Here is a 24,782-nt window from a genome sequence, read left to right as displayed (position 1 = left end):
ACTCAGTTTTCACTAACTTAAATAAATATTATAATATTTAAACATTTTCTTCTCAAATAATTATTCTTAAAAGCATTATAGCATAGCTGCCAACTCTTCCGGTTTTTCCGGAAGATTTTATTTTCATATTTAAAGTGCTAGCAAAATTCATGTTATTTCACTAAACTTTTTGAATTATAATAATAATTTTAAGTCAGTTTGACCACCACTACATATAAATAATTACAACAAATATATAAAAGCATATTATTCCTTACGATACCGAATGTCAACCTGATTAAAATATAAATATATTTTTGAAGAAGATAGTTTTTCGGTAATTGTTTTACTACCACTTGGAAAATCCATTCTCGAAAGGAGTGAATGTTGGCAGGTATGATTATAGTATTTAAATTTAAATTTACATCAATGTTTAGTTTTGCGTATAAAATATGCTACTAGATGGCACCAACGTGTCTTCAAAAGTTACAAATTATGTATTAACTGATAATTTAAAAAGAAAGTTTTCTTGAAAAGCGGTATTCTTATCACTACAATTATCGGCAATCAGTTTCTTAATACCTGATAACAAAATATGTGTGTTTATTGAGTTCAAACATTGTTATCGTTAAATCTGTTTTCAGAAGGTGACATGAAATTAAACTCAACGCATTAGTCACTGCTAAACATTATATTTTAACTCTATTCAAGAATAAATTTTTCGGCTTGTGTTTTTTTTTCGTATTATCATAAGGGAATAAATATGAAGACGACAATTATTTCCATATTTCTTTTTGTCTATTTCTTCGCGGTTGTGAAGTGTATGGATAATATTATTTCAGAAGATGTCTCTAAAGTAGTGAACGAAAGAAATGGAATCGCTCTGCTCAAGAATCAAACTGCCGGTAAGAAAAATTTGCTTCCTTCTCTGTGTAAGAACTTATTTAACTGACCAGTTTCAGGTAATTTTAAACCATATAGACCATTTAAATAATAGATAGTCTATAAAATAAAGTGAAAACCAAATTGTATGGCTTATTTACTTTAATTCACAAGACGTTATGCTTTTATTTCTTTAAGACAAATGTACTGTTTTGAAAGTACTTATTTGCTTTGGATAAAAAGCTCGTATCAAAAGCGGAACAAAGATCTTAACTTTTAAAAACTTCTTATTCGGTCAGCATGATTTTTATGTCCTAAGACTCAATCTTAAGAGTTAGAGGGCTAAATCTAACATGAGATAATAAATTAGTGAATATATTATATGTTAATATAATATATGAAATAAGGCATAATAAATGAAAAAAGCTCAAACACAGAGCCCGTGCTAAAGATCTCAAATTATTAGACAGTAAATAAGCCAAATATCGAAAGTCTTCGCCAAAGGCAAATCTTAACGATTTTTTATATATATTTTCTTCCTCAAATCGCAATTTTATTCCTAAAATTAGCGCTGGCCCAGCAAATGTCACACTGAAATGTGTTCGACCATACTTGTTTCAAACGACGTTAAAACTTTAAACATCTGATCAACTTAGACAAGATTTCAATTCTTCTCTACATATCAACCGATACACTTTTGCCAAGTTAGATTTTGTTGAACATCTATTTTAACGATGGCTTACAATTTTATATTATGTCTACCGGAAAGTATCCCATTGACTCGATGGTGATATTCTAGCTTAAAGAGACACAGTTCATATGGCGCAAATGAGCATGTGCATCAGACACGTTCAAACGTGTAACGAAAGTATCCTGCAGAAGTAAGTGGTACATCTGATGTGTATATTTGAAATAAATGTCTTACCATTTTTTTTTTAAAAAAATATCATTATCTTTTCATCCGCATGTAAAGGGGAGAGTACGGCGTAAAGGGGCACCTCACAGAATCAAGTTATTTTTCTTTTGTTGAACTTCGGCGAGGGAGCAACCCTTCTTTGAAATTGTGGAGAGCCGTGAGGGAGAAGGGTCCCTTACTTCATCGTTATTTACATTTCAGTCTCTTATTACGCACTGCCCATTTCGTGAATATAGTTCAACTATTAGATATTATTTTGTATATATATATATATATATATATATATATTTGATTTTGTCTGTCGCTATTTATCAGCCTTACTTTTGTATATGGTTTTTTATTGTATATTGTAAATAGCTTTCGACATTCTTGTTTATTATTATCATATATTTGGACTAATATTATCTGTTTTTGCTCATTATACTGTACACTGACTTATTCTTCAGGTTGCTTATTCTCAATAAGACCTCAGTTTTTTTTTCCTTCCAGACGCGGATACGTTAATGGGTTAGTAAAACCCTTACCCGTATAATCTGTTTCTGACCACTATTCCAGCCAACCTCAACCACGGGAACGTCCTTGATCAGTGGCAATTATTTAAAATTTTGAAAGAAAGGAGGTTACAATTTTTTTTACAAATACACAGAAATATTCAGTTGAATATAGTTTAAATAAGAATTTTTTTATAAGTATATATGACTTAGAAAGTATATATGAACAATAAATGAATTTTGAAAAGTAAATTTTTAAATAAAAGGTTAATAACACATATTTTTATATTAAATCGTTGACTTCCTTAACTTTAGATGGTGATATTACAGGTAAATAATATTAATTTAAGTTCTCCATTAAAATTTTGATTTCCAGGTATTCAATAATAAAATAAAATAATTAAAATGTTATTATAAGAAAAAAGAAATTGAATAGAGAAATATATACACAATATATACAACATATAGGCAAGCATTCATGAATATATATTAAATTTTTTTAAATATAAAATTTTAGAATATTCTCATTATCAGAAACAAAATTCATTACTAATAATAATTTGGTTTTAAGTGTATTGTTAGTAATAAAATGTTTTTGCCAGGTTGGTAGATTATAGTATTCGATGCAACAGTATGCCATGAGGCTGTATAGATGCATTCAGTAAGATAATGTTCTGGAGTGCCCAGAAGGAAGCATGTACAGTAATCATTAATGATGGTATCGTCGTAAAATAATCTACACTAAACTAAACTCAGCGGCGCGACAGCCCATAGAGGGCCAAGGCCTACTGTGCCCATCTCAGTTTTCTTGACCTTTGGGCTCTGGGGTGCAGGAGCAGATGTTCCGATTAGGTGGTCAGCCGAACGCGAAACCCCCAGTGTTTAGTTCCCAAGCATGCTTGATACTCATTTATCGACCCACTGAAGGGATGAAAGGCTGAGTCAACCTTGCTCGGCCCGAGGATCGAACCAGGGACCTGTGGCACGACAGCGCGAAGGGCTACCGCTCAGCCACCGGGAGTCCGTAAAATAATCTACTTTATTAATAATTTCATATAATCTTCTTCCCTTATCTGAATTGCTCCAATAATTTTGCCAAATTTGTGATAAAGAGTTCCGAAGTTGATTCTTGAGATGTGAGATCTGTAAGGGATATAAGTAATTTCGTACTCTAGTTGTCGACAATTTAGCTAGGGTGTCTGCATTTTCATTATCTGTTCTGTCGTCATGTGCTTTAACCCTTTCGGGCCGACTGTCACAAATACGTGACAGCATAAAACCGTATCAATCAGGTTAAAAATATAAAACTGGTAATCAAAGTATTTCTTAAGGAGTTTATTTGTGGGCGGAGTAATAATTGTTTGATTTATTTAATTCACCAATCCTTTGTTCAAAATAAAACTATTTAGTTATACTTTGAATTATCATTGATTATATATATGTTTAAACTAACAATAATTAAATTAAAAGCAAAGTAAGTCTGTATAATTAGCAACGACTACATTTAAGTTACCGTTTTTTATTTAATTACAACTTGATTCTGATTTTGTACGAATGCTTTTCTGAATCACCCGTCCCCAAAGGGTTAATCCATGAGATAATTATATTTGTATTAAGGAGTAAATTTTTTATTTTAACCGATAGTGAATTTTTCGTGCCTGGGTTGATTAGAGAGCATAGTATTTTAGAATCTGACCAGATTGTATACTTTTTAGATGCCTTAAATAAAGTTTGTGATTTGATATATCTAATGCATTCTAAAATAGCAAGTTGCTCAGCTTGGAAGACAAAGCTGTTATTATTAATTGTGTAATGATTAGATTGAGTTATGTTGAAGAATGCAAAACCAGTTCCAGTATTTGTTTTCGAACCGTCTGTGAAAAAATTGTATGGATCTAAGTGATCATAATTTTTATTTTCCGCTAAACTGATTAAATTAGTGATAGAATGAGAAGGGTGAAAAATTGGTATTGTTTGCTTTTCCTCGTAAGTACTGCATTGATAATTTATATTGTTATGGGAAATGTCTTTTTTTAGTTGAGTTACGATTATTGAACACGGCAACGACGCCGCAATCTGTTCTGAGAGAGGTGGGAATCCAGCTAAGACTTGGAGAGCAGCTGTGGAAGTGGAAGGTAGGCCCTAGTGATATTTAGAAAAAATTTCCTTTGGATTGAGTCTAAAGTTCTCGTGATTCTTGGTGAGATTTTTTGTGCCAATGCACATGAACCGTGGGCTAATGAAGGTATTATTACAGTTTTATGAGTTTACGAGTTCTCTGGTTTATGCCCCAGGATTTTGTATTAATTTCATAAAGAGAAGTGCGTAGTCGCTGATTTGAGTTTCTTTCTGTGTCTAAAGCTTCCCAATTCGAATAGTTGAGGAGCTCCTGACTATTTGTTATCGTTAAATCTGGAAAAAAAGGAAGATCGAGAAGTAACAAAAATTGGCGGGGCGTTTTGTGTGTTTAATATTTTTAAATAGTTAGAAATAATAAGTTAATACAGGGTATCGCCCCTGGCGTCAGTGTTAGCGCAACCCCAGCAGTCGTGATGTGCATTTAAGTCCCCGCAAATTAGTAGAGTAGAATTGTTAGAGTATTTTGAGGTGTGAAAAAGTAGATCTTTAATAAATTGATTTTCATTATCCGAAGGGGAATTATAAGATGAGATTAAGATGAGTGGATCTGGGTTGTTGCAAGAATTTATTGAGATTGCAAATGAATTATTCAATGAAATTAACTGTAGGGTTATTATTTATTTATTGAAAATAAAGATGTCACTTTTTTTGTCCGTTGAGTGAAAAATTTTCCAAAATAAAGGGAAGCCGAGAATTTGATTTTTGGGACAGTATGGCTCTTGGAAGCAAACTATGTCAATGTCGTGTTCCATAACTGTTTTTTATAGTGTAGCTATTGCTGACTTACTCCTCTGAAGATTAATTTGTAAAATTTTTAAATTATCAAGGTTTGTTGATATAGTGAAATTTTTAATTTGAGTGAGATACGAATTATGCGTCAGAGAAAAGATAACTTAAAGTAGCTTACCTTTGAGCACTCCAGACGAAAATTTTGACTTAATAAGAGGATGTCAAGGTGAAGTGAAGGATAAAAATATATGTTAAAAAAATTATATATAATTATTATCGATAACAATTATCATTTTTTTAGATTAAAAAATTAAATTAATGTATGTTTTTTTCTACTGTTAATTAATGAAAGAGAGTAGTAAATTAACGTTTTGAATTAGAATGTCTCGGATGAATCAGTAAGTGTCACCTTGAGCGGCATACGCAGAAATTTTGCAATAATCGTGTATCGTGAATAAAAGGGAACGTTCCTTTGCGGGTAGAATTTTCCGGCAGATCTAATAGGACGAGATTTGTAAGCATATTAATTCCGACACCAAAACTTATATAGATGTCTGGACCCATTTTTGTCAGGTTCTGTCAAAACTCACCCACGGATCAAGTGAGTTTTTGTCAACATTTTCTGGAAGTTCATTAACATACCTTTACCTAATTACATTGCAGGCGATTTTCCTTAATCTCCAGTGTAGATTTTGATAGTGAATCGCGACACTCAGAGAATGTGTTTCTATCCATAACGGGTATTACTAAAATCATGGACAATATCACATAAGCCACGTGACCATTTCCAATTGAGAGAAACACAATTTTAACTAGTTTTGCTATTGCAGTTATAATTAAAGAACGCGATGAAAGCTTAATTTGAGATTACCTCAAAACTTCATCGAATGATTACCAGGTTCAATAGAGTTATTTAAATTGCTTATTTGACGTGATGATTGCAGTTTTACTTAATCAAATTGACTCATATATATTATTTAAAAAGTCATATTTTAAAACACACCTTTTAACATTACGCTAACTATTTAAGCGAATGGAAACACGGAGGAAAATGGATTAAAATGGAAAATAATTGCGTATAGGAATTTACGGAGTTTTTAAAATTAATTTTATTAAAAAGATTATTTACTAAGGTTAATACATTCTGACTAAAATTAGTTTTATTGTTACTTTAGTTGGGTTATTCCACGGTAACTTACGTTACATTCCCAAAATTTTTATTGCACTGAGAACTTAGAAACAAACAAATAATACTAATACACATATTGAAATAAAGTGATTTCTTAAAATTACAATCAAAACCAAAAGGAATCTAATTAAAATAATTAATATTTTTCATTTTAAACAGTGTAAAAACCTAAAATTAGTGTGGTAACTTAACGTTACCAAAAAAGGAATTGCAAAAATCTGCAATATGCTTGAAGGCAAAATTCTGTTCTTATACAAATGTTAATTGATTAAGATTATATGCATCATTTTTCTGACATTTTTCTGCATGCCTAGATTTAAAATTTTATTTCAAAAGTTAAATTAAATGTAATTTTTTAAATGGGTAACTTACGTTACTGTAACTTACGTTACGAAATTCACTTTGTATCAAACTTTTATTCCAATAATGTACAAATGCAAATTAGGATATTTAAACAGTATAGTGCAAGGGAGAAAAAGTGTACATGAAGAATTTTTGATTTACACACTTGATTCACGCATTACTATGCAAACTTATAATGTCCTCTGTTATTAACTAGTACAGGGAGCTTAATTCTTTTCACCATGTTTTCTTTCTGGCAGAATATTCCATCTCTTTTTTCTAGCTATTTCCAATAGATTCCCACAGCAGCCATTACATTGACTTTAAATTCTTGCTCTTCAACAGACATTACCACATTAGGATACAACATGTCCTTGTATCTAATCGTATACCAATCCCCAGCTTTTATCTTGAATTCATCATTTTGTTTTTCAACATCTTTCACTAAGAAACCCTTCTGGTATGCCTTCTTGTACTTTTAAATGGTGGATCTGCTTAATGCTCTTAATCTGTGGAGATTTTGAGAATAGACTAGAAAGATGTAACTTTTGCTGTAGCTTCTTAATATCTTCTGGTGTGATTTCTACCACATTTATTTTTGTTGAATGCTCTTGTGTTGCTGCCGCAAGCTCAGAGGCATTGGTGACAATATGTTTCCTTCTCTATACGACATTTCTCGCACTCCTTTCAATAGATCAACCTGTCCCATCTACAGGACCTTTGCCGTGTGACGTGGCAAAATAATTTCACATCAATTTTTTCCCATGATGAAGCTCTAGAACAGGTAAGACCGAAACTATATATCGATTCTTGAACAGGCTGCTTGGCTCATCTGACCAGATGTAAAGATTTTTGATATCCAGTGGCAAAGTTTCCGAAATGCAATCCATATATGGCACTACCGTTTCTTTAGTGTGATCTAAATCATTACTTATGAAGGCCATAGAATGATGCTTTCCGGAGTACCATGATGATATGGTGAAAATACTGACTTGCTTCTTCGTCCAGTATGCGGTCCAGCGTCTTGGTATTCACACGAATAATTTTCTGCGAAATCTATTTGAGTGATTGAAGTGTCCTTATCGAATGATGGTAATGTCGCAGCTTGGACTTGCCTTCTGTAAGCAAGCGATTGTTCACGCTTGGTTTTAACATGATTTCGAAACTGTGGCTTCATGTTCTTTATGTGTTCAGACAAATATTCTGAATTTCCTTCTTCTAAAATTTTTTTCAGTTGGCCAGCATCATCTTCCTTCCATACATAACAATTCAAATCATTCAGGTTTTCTTTTTGGGTTATTTTGTTTAGTGAATCTTCAAGTTAATGAGAACAAGTTTCACATTCACCGGACCAGCACTCATCTGCTTTTTCTGAGCATAAAAATAAATATCTGAAGAATTTCGAAAGATGGAACATTATGGAATTTGCTGAAGGCTTCAGTAGCCAATCCGAAGTTTTCGTGATACTTACAAAGACAAACATTTCTTGGGAGTTTGATACTAAACAAGCCATGCTTTGGATGGAGATCAAAGAACTTAGTTTTTCCAATTTCGCATTCTGAATTTTTTCCATAAAAATTTAGTGCATTTCTAGAACTGAATGAAGAAGATGCCGTGCTTGTACTTTCTTTTCACCACCATTGGCATTTCCAATAATAATCACATCCTTAACTCCTGGTGCTTGTCGAGAGAATTCGTCCAATTTCGAAAACATATGAATGCCAACACCCAATTAAATGAGTTAATGCAAATATTTTCAATAAAATTAATATCTTAAGGCAGTGTTTATTTATTTAAACTTTGGTATTGTAACTGGATACATCTTATTTAGTTTATATGCCAATTTTCAAGAGAAATAAACTCATTTTACATTGGTAACTTACATTACATGCATCTCAGTAACTTACGTTACACATATTGAATAGTGCACAAAACAATAAATGAGTAATATTTGAAAAGAAGACTATTGCTGCTTATTTAGTGTTAGCCTCTAAGAAAGAAAAAATATTATTCTTACTTTAGTATCACTTGATCTTTTTTACACATAAAAACTTTTCCTAGTTTTTGGTAACTTACGTTACATGCAATAATGTTTATTTGAAATTTATATAATTAAGTGAATTTAATAAAAAAAACTCATTTTTACACTGCACAATATTTCTATTAAGTGTAATAAGCAATATTTTTTCTTTGGAACATTTTGAAAGGAAAATATAATTAATTTACTGATTTTCAAAATCTGACCATGTTCTTCACCCAAATCAGAACAAGCAAATGCCAATGTTCAATGGGTTGCCAATACTAAAAAACTAAATTCTCAAAAAAAAAATTATGATCAATTATCAAACTTCAAACCTTTCCAATTTAGAAAACATCCAAAATAATAACATTATTCTTATTTGAATTTTCCAATGCTTTTCCCCCTTTTCATGGAATTGCCAAGGTGCTTTTTTTTCTCAGTAACAATAGATTAAATAATTTGTCTTATAACTCGTCTACATAGTCTACGGATCATAGGGTCGTTGTTGTTGTCGTCGTCGGATATTAAGCCAGAGGGGGTGCGATTGCTCTTGTTTTCAAGTGGTGCCATCTATGGCCTAGATTTCAACTTCTGTCCCACCTATACGTCACACCCGTTTATAGGGTGGATCCATTCATACAACTATTGATCCACAGATTGTAATTTTAACCTGAACCAGCGAACGATCAATCTCCAAATCAGTACCTCCGGAGATATTGATTTGTTATAGGAGCGTGGAAGACTTTGCGTCCAGACAGATTTAATTTGCACCAGTCATCATTTACTACACGAAGAGGAAGTCTTCCGTCGGCTGAGTGCTGGACTCACGTTTGTCAGAATTCCCGTTCTTACGAACGTGAGTCCAGCGTCCTGCCAACCAGGCTATCCCGGCCACTGGTCATAGGGCTTACATACACTTTCACACTTATTCTATATTACATACTTCTATACTGCGCACTTCTATACTCTGTAAACAATCTTTCTTTTTGCATAAAATTTTTTGGAAAATTTCACATGGAAAAATATTTGAACGATCAAGTTTTTTGAAATGTTACCATTTACAATCATGGGAAATTCCAATCTACCAAAATAAGGAAATGAATTATCAACTTTTGCAAGTTTCAGAACAAGTATTTTCCCGTATTCACTCGATAGCATTTGAGAATTTAGGTTAGATTTTTTTTTTAATTTTAGTGGTGATAAAAAGAGAAAGAAGTTTTTAACTTCTATCACTCATCATGCATATATATATGTAATACAAAAATAATAAATACTTTTGTATTAATAAAAGAATTAAAACTCTTTCGGTTTCATGAAATGTCTTTGCTAAAGAGTAAGCGTAGAGCTATTCTATTTTGAGAATTCAAGGCTGAAAACATACCATTGAATAATAATTAGATTTATATTTGAAAGGAGGAGTTATTTTTAGAATTTTGGCCCCATTTCACTTCCATATTAGGAAGCACTAAATGATTTTCCTTACTGCGTAGATTTACAAAGGTATGTACGACTGGGACCGAAGTACACCAATATCTGTAGTATTTAATGTGAGAGCGATTGTTTTCGTATGACTCTTGCTGAATAACATGTTCCAATAACCGTCTGCCGGAACCATCCGGAGATTTGTCCACACCCCCTCCGGTGTGGAGTGGAGATATGAACTGTTGTAACCACCAGCCATCTTTAAATAAAGCTTTTTACAACGTATCATGGCTTTCAACTGCATTTCTTAATATGAATACCCCAATGATAACAGAGATGTTGCCCTGTTATTATATATATTTCACTTTTGAGGAGTGTATATATATATATATATATATATATATATATATATATATATATACACTCCTCAAAAGTGAAATTGCAACACCAAGAAATAATGCACGTAGCGTCATGCAAATTTCAGGAGCGATAGTAGTGAGATGGATATGCAAATGATTAAAAAAACAGACTAATAAAATCATTATAAAGCAATGTATTCAATATCTAATGTGGCCACCTCGGGCAGCTATACAGGCCTCAATCCGGCGAGGCATGCTATCAATGACTCCATTGATGGTTGCCTGAAGTAACCTTGCCAAGCCACATCCACTGCTGTGCGCAGATCATTGACGGTTTGCGCCATTGGTCCTCTGTTCATGCCACGTAAAATGAGATCCCATAGGTGTTCGATGGGATTCAGACCTGGAGAGGCTGCCGGCCGGGGAAGGTATCAAATCCAGTCAGGCTGTTAAGAGTTCGCCGTGCGACATGCGGCCTGGCATTGCTTGCTGGAATACCGTGTTGGGTGCGCCCTGCAACAAGGGCAGAACAACGGGATACACAACTTGTGTGACGAAGCGATCCGCTGTCAAACTGTCGTGAATGTGTACCAGGGGCGTTCTGTGATCAAACATTATATTACCCCTAACCATGATGCCCGGTGTAGGACCGTTGTGACGCTCGGCGTAATGGGCTGGTTCGTAGCGTTCTCCAGGTCGCCGCCATACCTGTCGACGGCCGTCTTTTCTCCACAGACAGAAACGAGATTCATCCGTGAACAATACCCGATGCCATTGGATGGTCCAGGCACGATGACGATGACTCCACGCCAGACGTCTAGCCCTGTGTAAAGCGGTGAACGGTACCCCTGTTGCTAATACCCGTGCACGTAACTATACTTCATGCAATCTGTTGCGCATGGTTTGAATGGACACAGATCCACGTGCTCCTGAAGGCAACCGGCTTCGGATGGCACGTGCCGTGGAGAAAGGGTCTCGAATAGTCAACAAGCGAATACGCCGATCTGTGCGCTCTGACGCGCACCTGTGAGCACCACTTCCTCTTCAGCGTGCACGTAGACCTTCCTGAATCCATCGTTTGACACAACGTTGGATGGTACTTACGTTGTGCCCAACACGAGTTGCTACTGTGCACAGAGATAAACCAAGTTCATAGAGTTCGATAATAACGGTCACGTTCCTCGGTCGTTAACTGATGGTACTGAGCTCGCCGACGTCTCAGAGGCAATTTCTACGCTTTTTCGAAAGTCGCAAATGCTACGCAAAACCTCAGATGCCGTTTATGAGAAGGGGAAGTTGCTGGCCTTTATAGCCCGAATATGCGTACCACGTGATCAGATGCGTGCGCAAATTTAATCATTTGCATATCCATCTCACTACTATCGCTCCTGAAATTTGCATGACGCTACGTGCATTATTTCTTGCTATTGCAATTTCACTTTTGAGGAATGTATATATATATATATATATATATATATATATATATATATATATATATATATATATATATATATATATATATATATATATATATATAGGAGAAGGTGTAAAAATGGGCACATGTGTAAAGGGCACCCCTCCCTAGTAGCTATGGGAGGTACTGAAGACTGGCGGCAAGGACTGTATATGGCGACAGTTGCTAATATAAGATTGTACAGAGCAGTTGAAACCATTTTTTCAAGTAGTGTGGAATCAGCGTGAGTTATTGTGTAAATTGGTGCTTATTCTGGACTGCAAACTTTTGAGAGGTATGTGAAATCGTTTTCTTTTCACGTACTTATGTTCAGTTAAAAATATTTTGACAGTGATATCCGGAAAGTGGACATCTTAAGCTATTTTTTGAAGCACACCTTTAGTCACGCACGCTTTTAGGTTACTTGTGATAGTGGCCATCCTTCTTAGGTGGGGTTGGTGTAAATATGGGCCCCCATTTAAAGGGTACCCATAATTACACCAACTTTCTTTAGTGGAGTTTAGCACATCAGGTTCTAGTTATGCCAATTGATAAGGCAGCTGAAATACCTCAATGTTCCCCGGGAACTTCAAGTGCAATTTCTCCGTTCGACATATCTCCTGTTCCCAACATTAAGAAGATAATCACTACTCGTGGACGCAAAGCAGCAAGGTCCAGCCTCATCACCGGATTACCATACAAGGATCAGTTGACCAAGACGCTTGACAAGTGCTCTCAAGAAGACGTCCTTGAGTTTTCCCGGGGTAAGAGACCGGCCAGAGGGCAGGGTGTGAAGACAAAAGGCCTTCAAAAAAAGAAAATTCGGCCCACGCAACGATACGATTCATCATCGGACTCATCAGACTCGATGACCCTCCTCTTATCTACAGCGATGATGATACGAATCTAATAAATGTCAACGGTGGGGATAAACCAGACTCAAGCGATGCAACTTGCAGCTTTTGTGATGGAAAGTTCTCTGAAGACACTCGAGGAGAGGTGTGGGTAAGATGCGTTAGGTGCCAAATGTGGGCACTGTGCCGGAGGTGAAAGAGCCAGTTATGTTTGCGATTTCTGTAAATAATTTTTTTTCCTGTAATAAATAAATTCTCTACCATTTTGTATTGTTTTATCCTGTTTTTAAACTATTTTTGGTGGCTTTTTTGAAGAGGGCCCATATTTACACCCCATTTTTTCTGGTGCTTTTTTAAAAGATTTTTGAAAATCGTCGTTTTTGAAATGAAATAATTGATGTTAATCATTGTTTTGCCCTCCCGCATTTAGGAAACTTGTTATAGTTGTTAATGAAAGATAAAAATCTAGAAATTTTCAAATTGAAAGTAACTTTATCCAAAAAGCAAAAGAGGGTGCCCATATTTACACCTTTTCCTCTATATATATAAATAAATAAACACTTTACCTTCTCCTTTCTAGAATCTAATCCCTGCAATCCAAATCCATGTCAAAATAATCAGAAATGTGAAGCAAAAGGAGGAGGTAAATTCAAATGCTTTTGCAAATTGCCATTCAAAGGAGATCTTTGTGAAAAATGTGAGCAGATATGTCATAATTGTCTTAAAATAGTTATTGTATTGCTTATTAAAGGTGTGATATTTCTAAAATATAAATTATTTAACAGCTCCTTGTAATCCAAATCCATGCAAAAATGACGGAAATTGCAGCATTCCTTTTCTTAGTGCAAAATGTAGTTGCTTACCGGGATATAAAGGAGACAAATGCACTCAAGGTATGCTATTTTCTGTGGTCCAATAATATAGATTGATGGAACTCTGATTGTTAAAATCTCCCCTTCCTTGAAGCAGACATTTCCCTCTGAATTTCGTTCCCGACAAAACGTGAAAGGAATGATAGGCAACGCTGATTAGTTATTTCTTTAATTGACAAAACTTGTACACCGAAAAAAACGCAAATATTCTAACTTAACTACTTATAAAAGTTATATGGGTCATTCTCACGAAAACTGTCATTTTTCAGTTCATAAAATCCCAAAGAAGTAAAGTGAATAAAAAGCTCTGAAACTTTTTATATTAATAGAAATATGTAATGGCATTATAAAGAAAGTATGTATCCCATAAATTATACTTAATATTTAAATTAATTAATTTTTTAAATAATTAATTTATAATTAATTAATTTATAATGATTAATAATTAATTAATTTAATAAATGAATTAATTAATAAATAAATAAATTAATTTAATAAATTAATTTATTAATTTTTTAATTTATTTTTCAAATTAATAAGTAAATTAATTATTTTCACTATTTAAAAAGTGAGGGAATGACACTAATAGTGAGGGAATGATATTTTATTTTAATACATGTTTTTATCTAAGTTACATCTACCTAAAGTTTGAAAATTATAACATACTAAGTATATCTAATATTTATTATAATTTAGTCTTATATATTTAATAGTTTTTACAGGTTTGGGAAATAAAATTGGCTGGCACGATTGAACAAAAAAAAATTTGATAATATACTCATCTTGAATCATTCCCTCACTTCAGCGTCATTCCCTCACTTTGTACACTAGTGAGGGAATGACGAATTCAATAAAATTTAAAAATAACAGTTAGGCCTAATTAATTTCTGAAGTCAATCGCATACAATTATATTCATACAAGAAAGCAACATATAATTATCCACTTTCTCGATGAAGTTGTATTTTATTTTACTCTAAAAAATGACATGAGGGAATGACGAATGTAAAAAATTTTACCTGGATTCATTCAAATTTATTCCACAGCAAAGCTTCTTTAAGTTGAAGATGGAAACATACTGCAACTTTGTTCTATGATGCTAGTTGTTAACTTCTGAAGTTTTTATTAAAATATTTTTATTCTAAGAAGATTGCAGGTGATAAGAACATTGTTGTGTGGGAATGACGCGAAACACTGGGGACAAAGTTTAAAATAGAGCTGTGTTAATATTTTTATCAGAAATTAAATTTAAAATTGATTTCCTGAATTCTATATTTCAGTATTCTGAAATAAAAAACACGAATTTGTAAAAAAAAAAAAATTATTTCAGAAACAATTTTTTTCTTTTTTTAAATCAGCAGTGGGGACAAGTGAGGGAATGACATATTGGTATATTTTAATTACCTAAAATAAATAAAAAATAAAAATTGATAATTTTATTTTTATTCTTTTGTTAGCTTGCATTGTGAAGGACACTTTCCCTGAAATTTTTTTCTTCGCAAGCTGTAAAACAAACATAAAATATACTGGGGACATGAAAATGACTGTTTTTGTGAGAATGACACATATATTACTTTGATAAGAATAAATAGTTAAAACTAATATGTAATAAGTGCAATGTTAAAAACTAAGAACTATTTAGTAAATATCGGTTCCTGTACAGATTTAAGTTCACCTGATTTATTTAATAGCCTATGTTGATTCAATATAGAAATGTCCAACTCTACCGATACTTTATGGCCGTTATTCAGCCTTTATAATCGCTGCATGGAGTTCCCTACATAGTTTGAGAAGCGAAAACGATACTGTTAAATGAAACATGAATAAAAAATTTAAGAAAAAGTAGAACAAAGGAAAAAAAATAATCGTATTATCTACTTTTTTCCCCAGTGAACATCAGAATAATGTCTTTCGATAAAATATTCATACATTTTTTGACAGAGAGAAATTGTTTCTCAGTCATTTGGTTTAATATATTCCAACCAATCATTCAAATTACTCAGAATAATGTAATGCATTCTCCCACTTTAAATAATCAGCTAAGCTTGTGATCTTTTGAAAGCTTATTTTTATAAAATTTGTATCAGGTTATTTTTTTTACCATTTATTAAATGCTAAATTTCAAATAATTCTTTAATTCATTTTCTGCAATTTGTAGGAATATTTTTAATTAAATATTGTTATTTTATAACATGGGAAGTGCTATTATTTGATCACGTTTACTGCTAAGAAAGTTTGAAAAAGAATTTTTTGAAGTAGTCCAGCAATACGAAGTTGTATCTTTCCAGTAGTAGAAGTTTCCGAAATATGCTTATTCCATTTCTGAAAAAACGTATAGACTTTTTTTGCTTTTGGTTTAACGTTCAAAAATAAACCCTGATGTCAAATTTTATAAAATGCTCACTTTTAGAGGGTCTAACAAAGACAAATTACCATTTGGCGCAAATAACGAAAAAAATTTGACGTCGCCAATATTTAGCATTACTTAGAACATATTCACGTAACATCTTAGCAGAGAATCATGTTGCCCTTAGGTAAATCACTGAGTGAGTAAACTCAACATACACGAATAAGTAAATCTGACCCCAAACTTGGTATTTGCAATTTTCTTTTTTGTCTTGAAATAAATATACTTCTGAAGACTGAAATTAAACTTAAAGCTGCTAGCTTCATTATTTCAATATTAGCTTTTATGATTTAAGATGAAGAATGTAAGATTATATATTGTGTGATGACCACGATATATAATTAATATATAGACTTTAATTTGGATCTGTAATGATGTTTTTTTTTTTACTTTTTAAGTAGCAAATGGTAACTTGCATAATAAAGAATTAATATACATTTAGTACATCTATCACTTTCTATATAACCTGAGAGAAGATAGAATGGTGGGCTTTATAAAGCTTTGCTTAGTTGTGGCGTATATTCACCGTTTTTTTTCTCCCTACCTGGGAGAAGTAGGTATCTTTCGGACAAAATTTCTACCCTAATAAGAATAGATAAATCATTACCAATTAATAAAGTTAGTTTGGATGAGCTGTAAAATATCATTCAAAGCTTATGATAAAATAGCTTCTTATGAAATAGCTTCTTTTGATAAAATAGCTTTTTATAAAATTTTGATATTTAGAAGCTAGATAGTTTTGTTAAGTTTAAGAAAATTGAAATCAAATAATACTTTTTGCACTATATTATTAGTTTAGTGTTTTTTAATGAGAATTGTATGAATACATCAACTAAATCATGGTTGAAATTGAATCATTAATGGGTGGCTGAATATTCGGTAATTGACCTAAATACTGTCCCCCAAAAAAACACTTTTACCAGATTGCAATAAAAAAAGCTACAGTCACGTTTGTGAAGGAGAAACGTTTGTGAAGCCGCATGTATGTCGATGCGTGGCTCTAAAACAGGTTACTGTGACTGCCTTTAGGGATGTCATATTTTAACGTCACAAAGACGTCAAGATCCCAATCAGACATTTAATCATCGCCGCGACGTCACCTTTTGACTAGGATGTGACAAATCTATGTCTCAACTGAGACGCTGTGTGACGTAAAATATGACATATTCACGTCTCAACTGGGTCACCATGTAACAAACATGTGACTTATTCACGTCTCAACAAAGTCCCAATGTAACGAAATTGTAACATTTGTGTCTCAATAGAGTCCCTATATGACTAAGCTGAGATGTGAAATCGTCACATTCTTATTTCACGGTGACGTCAATGCAACAGTTATATATCCCATTGTGTAACAGTTATATAGCTCTTAATCATAATTATCTTTAACCATTATTAATATTTTTTTGTTTCTCTTCAGCTGTATGTGACCACGATGTTTGCAAAAATGGTGGTACCTGTAAAGTAGTAAGCAACCAGATCAGCTGCGGTTGTGTTTCTCCTTACAGTGGTCCCTACTGTGAAACTAAAAAGGGTAAATAGTAGTTTTATACAAATATTTTCAAAGGCAAGCAACAGTTAAATGTAACTTAAATGATACTTAACCTTGAAAAATTTCTTTGTTCGTGTTACACCTGAAGGGTAACATGAATTTCGATCAGTGAGAACTGCCTTTAACTTGAATCTCAATCAGTGAGAACTACCTTGTGAGAGAAGCAGAGCAGTGGAAAAGAGCCCTAAGACAAGTAGAAAGACTTTTTCTAGAACTGTTTTTCAGGTGTGGCAACTGCGGCTGGGAGAGATTGATTGTTGAACAAAGAATGTGTGGGTGAGATTCTTTTGGAGTTTTCACGAGGATTAGGGGGCTTGCCCCCCTAATTCCTGCAGAGAGAGTTTTTTGTCCTTGCCTGAATGTGGTAGGCAAGAAAATAATTTCTACTCAGATGCAATGAGTTTTCCTTGTGTTTTATATCCATATACATCGAATTGAAAAATTGAAACCAATTTTATAGAATTGTAAAATTCTTTTCTTCAAGATGTGGTGCCGTTTTGGTTTTCGAATCTGGTTTAATTTCTCAGTGAATCTTAGGATTTTGGCATTAAACTTAAATTTAATTCATGGCTGAATTCATATTTATAATCAATATTTTATTCATCATTTATTTTTCTCACTCTCTTCATTGTTTTTGTGATGTAAATAATGCTGACAATTTTTAAATAATTGTCAAGGTTTTAATTTTGTATACATTATTTATTTTAAATATGAGATCTTATGTATTTTATCGATACAATGAAAATGAATGAATACAAATATAGGAAATAATATGTCTCATACAAAATTAATAAGTATCAGTTGGTTTTAATTTTTAACAGTGTATACTTATATTTAAGTAATTTGTTTTATATGTGTGTATTGTATGTAATTAAAAATTAATATGGCTAAAAATATGTATTCTCTAGCCAGCTCTTTGCAAATCTTTACTGGTACTATAGATGAAAATTTGAATTTCTTTTTGAATAATCTTGAACAAATTGCTGATTTAGAGAAGTGGGACATCAGGAAAAAAGCTTTAATCTTAAAATTAAATCTGTCAGGTAACGCGTTAAAAGTAATAAGCGAGGCTAAAATCAACCCAGATGACGAGTACAATGAATTAGTTAAACTATTGAAAAAAAAATTTTCAAAAAAAAACTAACTTTGCTGATTCACAGAGTAAATTTAACTCATTGATTCAAAAACCTAATCAATCGATTAGAGATTTAATTGAGGAAGTGGATAGGACTACGAATGAATACTTGGAGATAAACAAGGATAGTAATAGTGAGACTTTAAATCTGGTTCTTAAAATGAAATCTCAAAAACTTCTGGATAGCATGAGACCCGATATTAGAGTAGAGGTGATGAAGAGAGGTGCTACTAATTTTCAAGAAATAGGTAAAATTGCAAAGGATGTTGAAAATGCTCTAAATTTAAGTGATCATCATCTTAATAATCTGGCAAAATCGACTGAAATAGAGTTGATGCTCAAAAGCCAAATTGAAAGTAATAAGAGAATTGAGGAATTAACAAAAAAAATTGAGAATTTATCTAATGTAAAAGCTGTAAATAATATTGCTCAATCAAATGCATCTAACTCACAGAGTATTTCTTGTCACATTTGTTGCAAAAGACACCTTACGACTGACTGTTGGTATTACCCAACCAATGTAAATAGAAATAATAACAGGAAGTTTAAACCGTATGATAGAACAAATTTTCGAAGAGGATTTGGTAGAAATTTCAGGAATAGGGGCAGTCATAGTAATAATAACAGACGAGGTAATTTAAACTAGTCAATGGTTCTTGTAGTAATTGGAAGAAATTAATGTCTGCAAGAACCAATTCTAATTCTAATGTTAATGTATTAATTGATCAAAAAAAAATTTGTAAACAAAACACATATAAGCAAAATTCAAATCAAAATTTTTGTAACAAAAAAAATAAAGGTAAAAGAGATGCTGAAAGTCAATGTGAAAATTATAATTTTAATGTTAATCAAAATAAAGATAATTCAGAACAAAATCAAATAATAAATGAACAGATTAGTAACAGTAATCAAGTGAATAGAAAGAAGGAAGAATTAATGATAAATTGTGATAAAGAAAATAATGAGGACATTAATATACCTAATAAGCATTTAATGACCTGTAATGATGAAAAGAATACGGACTCTCTTCCTATCATAATTTTAAAATTTAATGATTTATCTATACCTGCTTTATTGGACACTGGTGCAAATCTCAGTCTAATTGATCCCTCAACTGTAAATACAATAAAAGAAAAAACTAAAGTCAATTACTTATCTAGATCTGTTCGAATACACACTTTGGACAATAATACTGTACCATACATGACAGCTATATCTTCCAAATTTAAAATTAACTCTAAATGGTTTAATAATACATTTTTTGTGACTCAAAATTCTTGGCGTTACAAATATAAGATTATATTGGGATATGATTTTATCCAACATAATAAAATTATCTTGGACATACCCAATAAAAAGTTGATCATGGGACACGAATCTTTTGATTTTTTTGAAGATACTCCTTGTGTTATAAATAATATTATTAATAATGTACAAATCACTAAAGATATATTTGCTTATGCACCTGAGAAGATCATTATTGAACCGAATGTTCAAACATTAATAAAACTTAGTTTATCTCAGGGTATTGAAAATTGTAAACAAATCTTATTTCATCCAAATGTAAATAAGCTTAAATATACTATTCAGGAATCTATTAATGTAGTTAATGATAAAGACTTTGCAACTATTATTGAGAATAATACTGATAGAAAAATAATTGTAAACAAAGGTACTAAAATTGGAAAAGTATACAAAATTAAAGATGAGGATGTAATTAGACCTACTGAAAGGAAACAACTCCAAATTAATAATTTAAACTTGGAAGAAATTCATGAACTAAGAAAAAAAGAAATTCAGGCTAATGATTTTGATGTAAAACATTTAAATGATGAAGATGCAAATAAGATACTTAAAATTTTAATGAATAATTCTGAGGTGTTTTCTAAATCTTATGCTACTTTAGGTTCCACGAATGCTGTGGTACCTGAATTTAAATTGTTACATCAATTTCCCATTCAAACTAAACCGTATCCCATTCCCAACATTGCCAAAAGTTTTGCTAAAAGGGAAATTCAAAATTTATTAGATGCAGGCATAATTGAACCATCATCTTCGAGCTACTGCTTTCCTGTAATTTTTGTAAAAAAGAAACCTTATGTAAATGACCCTAATGTTCAAAAATTTCGCATGGTAATTGATTATCGTTTATTGAACTCTGTAACTGAGACATTTAAAATCTGCTTACCTAAGATTAATGACATCTTGCATAGTATTTCTGGTAAAGCTCTATATACTGTTCTGGATTTAAAAAGTGCATTCTTTCAATTGCAACTGCAAGAGCAAGATAGGTCCAAACTTGAATTTTGTTGTGAGATTGGTAACTTTCAACCTACTCGATTACCATTTGGTTCCCGAAACAGTACATCCTATTTTCATAATCTTATATCTAAGTGCTTAGATGACATTAAAGGATCCAATGTTCAATTTTTTCTAGATGACATTGTAATTGCTGCTAATTCCATAGAGGAAATGATAGAATTATTAGTAAAAGTTTTTGATAGACTAAAAAAATTCAACTTAACGTTAGATCCAGCTAAAATTCAGATATGCAAATCTGAAATTACATATTTAGGTTTTAATCTTAATGCTAATGGTTTTTCACCAGCTCCTGATAATGTAAAAAAAAATAGTTAACTTTCCTGTACCGAAAGATGTTAAACAGGTCCAAACATTTTTGGGCATGGTTAATTACTTTAGGCATTTAATTTATAACTTTTCTGAGATTGTTAAACCCATTGTAAACCTAACTAAGAAAAATGTTGAGTATAATTGGAGTAAAGAATGTCAAACAGCTTTTGAATTCATATCAGAGCAGTTATTACTTAAACCTACTATCAAAAATATAATTGAAGATGAAAAATTCTATCTTGTAACTGATGCTTCTAATAGTTCATTATGTGGCATTTTAATGCAAAAGATCAATAATAAATTTGTACCTATTGAATTTTACTCCAGACAATTAACTTATGCAGAATCAAAATACCCATCCATTAGGCGAGAGCTTTTAGCTATTGTTGATTCAGTCAAACACTTTCATCAACATTTTTATGGAAAAGAATTCATAATTTTAACTGATGCTAAGGCATTAACATTTCATATTAAGTTGGAAAAACAACCCGAAATTGTAAGCAGGTGGTTAATGTATCTTGAGGAATTCAATTATCAAATTAAACATATAGAGGGCTTAAAAAATCCTGCTGATTATCTTTCTCGAGTGCCCATTACTAAAACTGTAGTGAATAATCTTAATATATTTGAGGTAAATGATAATCTTAAAATTGAGAATATAATTAAATGTCAACAAAATTGTAAAAAGACTAAGGAAATTTTAGAAAAACTTAAAATCAATGAAAAATTCACAACTAAAAAATTTTTTTTTGAATGATAGTGGTGTACTCATGATAAGAATTAAACCTCCTAAGCATCCTCATAGAACTATTAATAGGATATTTGTACCCATATCTCTTAGAGGTGAAATACTTAAAGCAGCTCATGCCACCCATTTTGGTATTTTTAAAACATACAATTTAATGAAGATAAATTATTCTTGGTATGGTATGTTAGCTGATACTCAAAATTTTATTGAGGCATGTGATGCTTGTCTTGCAAATAAACCTAAAGCAAACAATACAGAAACAGAATTTATTGAAAAAAGTAATCTCAGTGTTGGACAAATCTTGTCTATTGATGTTGTTGGAAAACTACCTAGGTCCATTGACAACAAAAATTTCATATTGACTATCATTGACAATTATTCTCGATATTTAGAAGCTATACCCTTAACCAATGTAAAATCATCTAATATAATTTCTTGTTTAAATAATTATTTTTCTAAATTTGGATTAGCTCAGGGAATCATTAGTGATAATGGTACCAATTTTACTTCTAATGAGTTTGAAATTTTTTTGAAAACCTTAAATATTGAGCATAGAAAGACTTCATTTTATTACCCAAAATCCAATGGATTAGTGGAAAGATCTCACAGAATTTTAAAAGAAGCAATTGCTTCAATGTGTAACAATACTTGGGAATGGACTGAAAAGTTGTTGTTTTTCAAACTGCATTATAATAATTCAGTGAATGTGGTCACAGGATATACTCCTGCGGAATTATTTTTTGGTAGAAACCTAAACCTGCCATTAAATGTAAATGTTAATGTTGTAAATGAAGACACCCCTTCCAACTACATCAAAAAATTAAAAGAACATATATCAGAAACTAGAGAAATTGTAAGTCTAAATGAGAATAAGTATTTCGAACAACATAAGAAATATATTAAGGGTAGACCTACTCCTAAATTTGAATGTGACGACACAATTTATTTAAAAATAAATTCTAGTGTTAACTCTCTTGAACCCAAATATGAAGGTCCATTTAGGATAACAAAAAAGTTTAGAAATAACAATTACTTAATTCACATCAAGGATGGACAAAGAGACATGTTCAAAAAATTCCATGTAAGCAAGCTTTTCAAAAAGGAAGTGCTAAGAAATAATTTGGAAGATGATATAAATAGAGAAGAACATGACATTAGCATTGAATACTAATGTGTAAAAGTGAATTAAGAAGAGTAGTTTAGACTTATTAAATGTTAATGATTAGTTGATTTTGATGATTACAACTTGCAATTTAAATTTATAAAACTCAAATGGATAAATTTTTTAAACTTGAAATTGTGATGTTTTTTGAATAGCATTTTTTTAAAATTTTAGTGGCCATAAAATTGTATTTAGTGCTATGTGGCTGGTCCAAATTTCACTGAATAGAGAATAATCCTGTTCAAAAATATTTTTTTAAATTCTTTCATGGTTATTTTCTTATAGCCATATTCTATTTTATATCCATTTATTAGTGTTTTATCTATCCCTGTGATAGCAAATTCTTTTGTAATTATGGTGTCAACTACATTTATTTAATATCCTGCTATGTAAATCTTAGAAAAAGAGAGTATATATATAAAAAAATTTTATAATGAAGGGAAATGAAACAACTTATAGATAATGATGTAAAAGTGTTCTTTAAAATTTTGTTAACACACTGTGCAGCAACAACTAACAATAGATTTTCCATTATTCTTTGGTAGTGAAGTGTATATGTTTTTTTAGAGAAGTGAATATATTTTGAAGTGTATATATATTTTTTTAAAGAGAGTGAGGGAAATAAATAATAATTTTTTTATATAAAAGACAGAAGCAACTTACAATGAATGTATTTGTGTATATTTATTCCAGAAATATTATAACTTGTTGAAACATTGGTTGACAAGTATTTTGAGGTTAGATGTTTACTTTAATGTATTATGAATTACTCCAGATTTCAACTTATATCTATTATTGGAAGAACACAATTTTTTTTAAAACTTTTTTTTCTTCTAAGAAGGAGAAATGTTACACCTGAAGGGTAACATGAATTTCGATCAGTGAGAACTGCCTTTAACTTGAATCTCAATCAGTGAGAACTACCTTGTGAGAGAAGCAGAGCAGTGGAAAAGAGCCCTAAGACAAGTAGAAAGACTTTTTCTAGAACTGTTTTTCAGGTGTGGCAACTGCGGCTGGGAGAGATTGATTGTTGAACAAAGAATGTGTGGGTGAGATTCTTTTGGAGTTTTCACGAGGATTAGGGGGCTTGCCCCCCTAATTCCTGCAGAGAGAGTTTTTTGTCCTTGCCTGAATGTGGTAGGCAAGAAAATAATTTCTACTCAGATGCAATGAGTTTTCCTTGTGTTTTATATCCATATACATCGAATTGAAAAATTGAAACCAATTTTATAGAATTGTAAAATTCTTTTCTTCAAGATGTGGTGTTTGCACCACTATTTTTAGTGTGGTTTTAACGTGCTATTCCTCCAATAAATTATGTAAGTTGTCTTTAATTTTGATTCTGTCTTTCTTTCTAGAGCCATGTTATTTTTTCTAAAATATTGTCTTTCACTAGGATTCACTATTCTTTTTTAGCTTCCGCTATATATCTTTTTTTAGATCACGCGCCGGTCTTATATGCACACTTGCCGGCAGTAATTATCTTATAGCTTAATTCATTT

The 24,782-nt window shown here is 31.8% G+C and overlaps 1 protein-coding gene across 1 annotated transcript in view; it reads left to right on the top strand.

Annotated features, from left to right (window-relative positions):
* The first annotated feature begins 566 nt into the window (after nucleotides 1-566).
* The window catches only part of LOC107438357 (uncharacterized), a 63,801-nt gene continuing 39,585 nt past the window's right edge, over nucleotides 567-24,782 (top strand). Inside the window, exons 1-4 of the mRNA XM_087162606.1 lie at nucleotides 567-884; nucleotides 13,356-13,472; nucleotides 13,561-13,668; nucleotides 17,473-17,586. Of these exons, the coding sequence (XP_087018732.1) occupies nucleotides 743-884; nucleotides 13,356-13,472; nucleotides 13,561-13,668; nucleotides 17,473-17,586 (481 nt within the window). The 5' untranslated portion in view covers nucleotides 567-742. The remainder of the gene's footprint in view (nucleotides 885-13,355; nucleotides 13,473-13,560; nucleotides 13,669-17,472; nucleotides 17,587-24,782) is intronic.

The sequence above is a fragment of the Parasteatoda tepidariorum genome, chromosome 5 (genome assembly GCF_982258835.1).
Source record: "Parasteatoda tepidariorum strain Cologne lab strain chromosome 5, Ptep-v5.0, whole genome shotgun sequence".
Lineage (NCBI taxonomy): Eukaryota > Metazoa > Arthropoda > Arachnida > Araneae > Theridiidae > Parasteatoda > Parasteatoda tepidariorum.
This window is presented reverse-complemented; position numbering and strand designations above follow the sequence as displayed.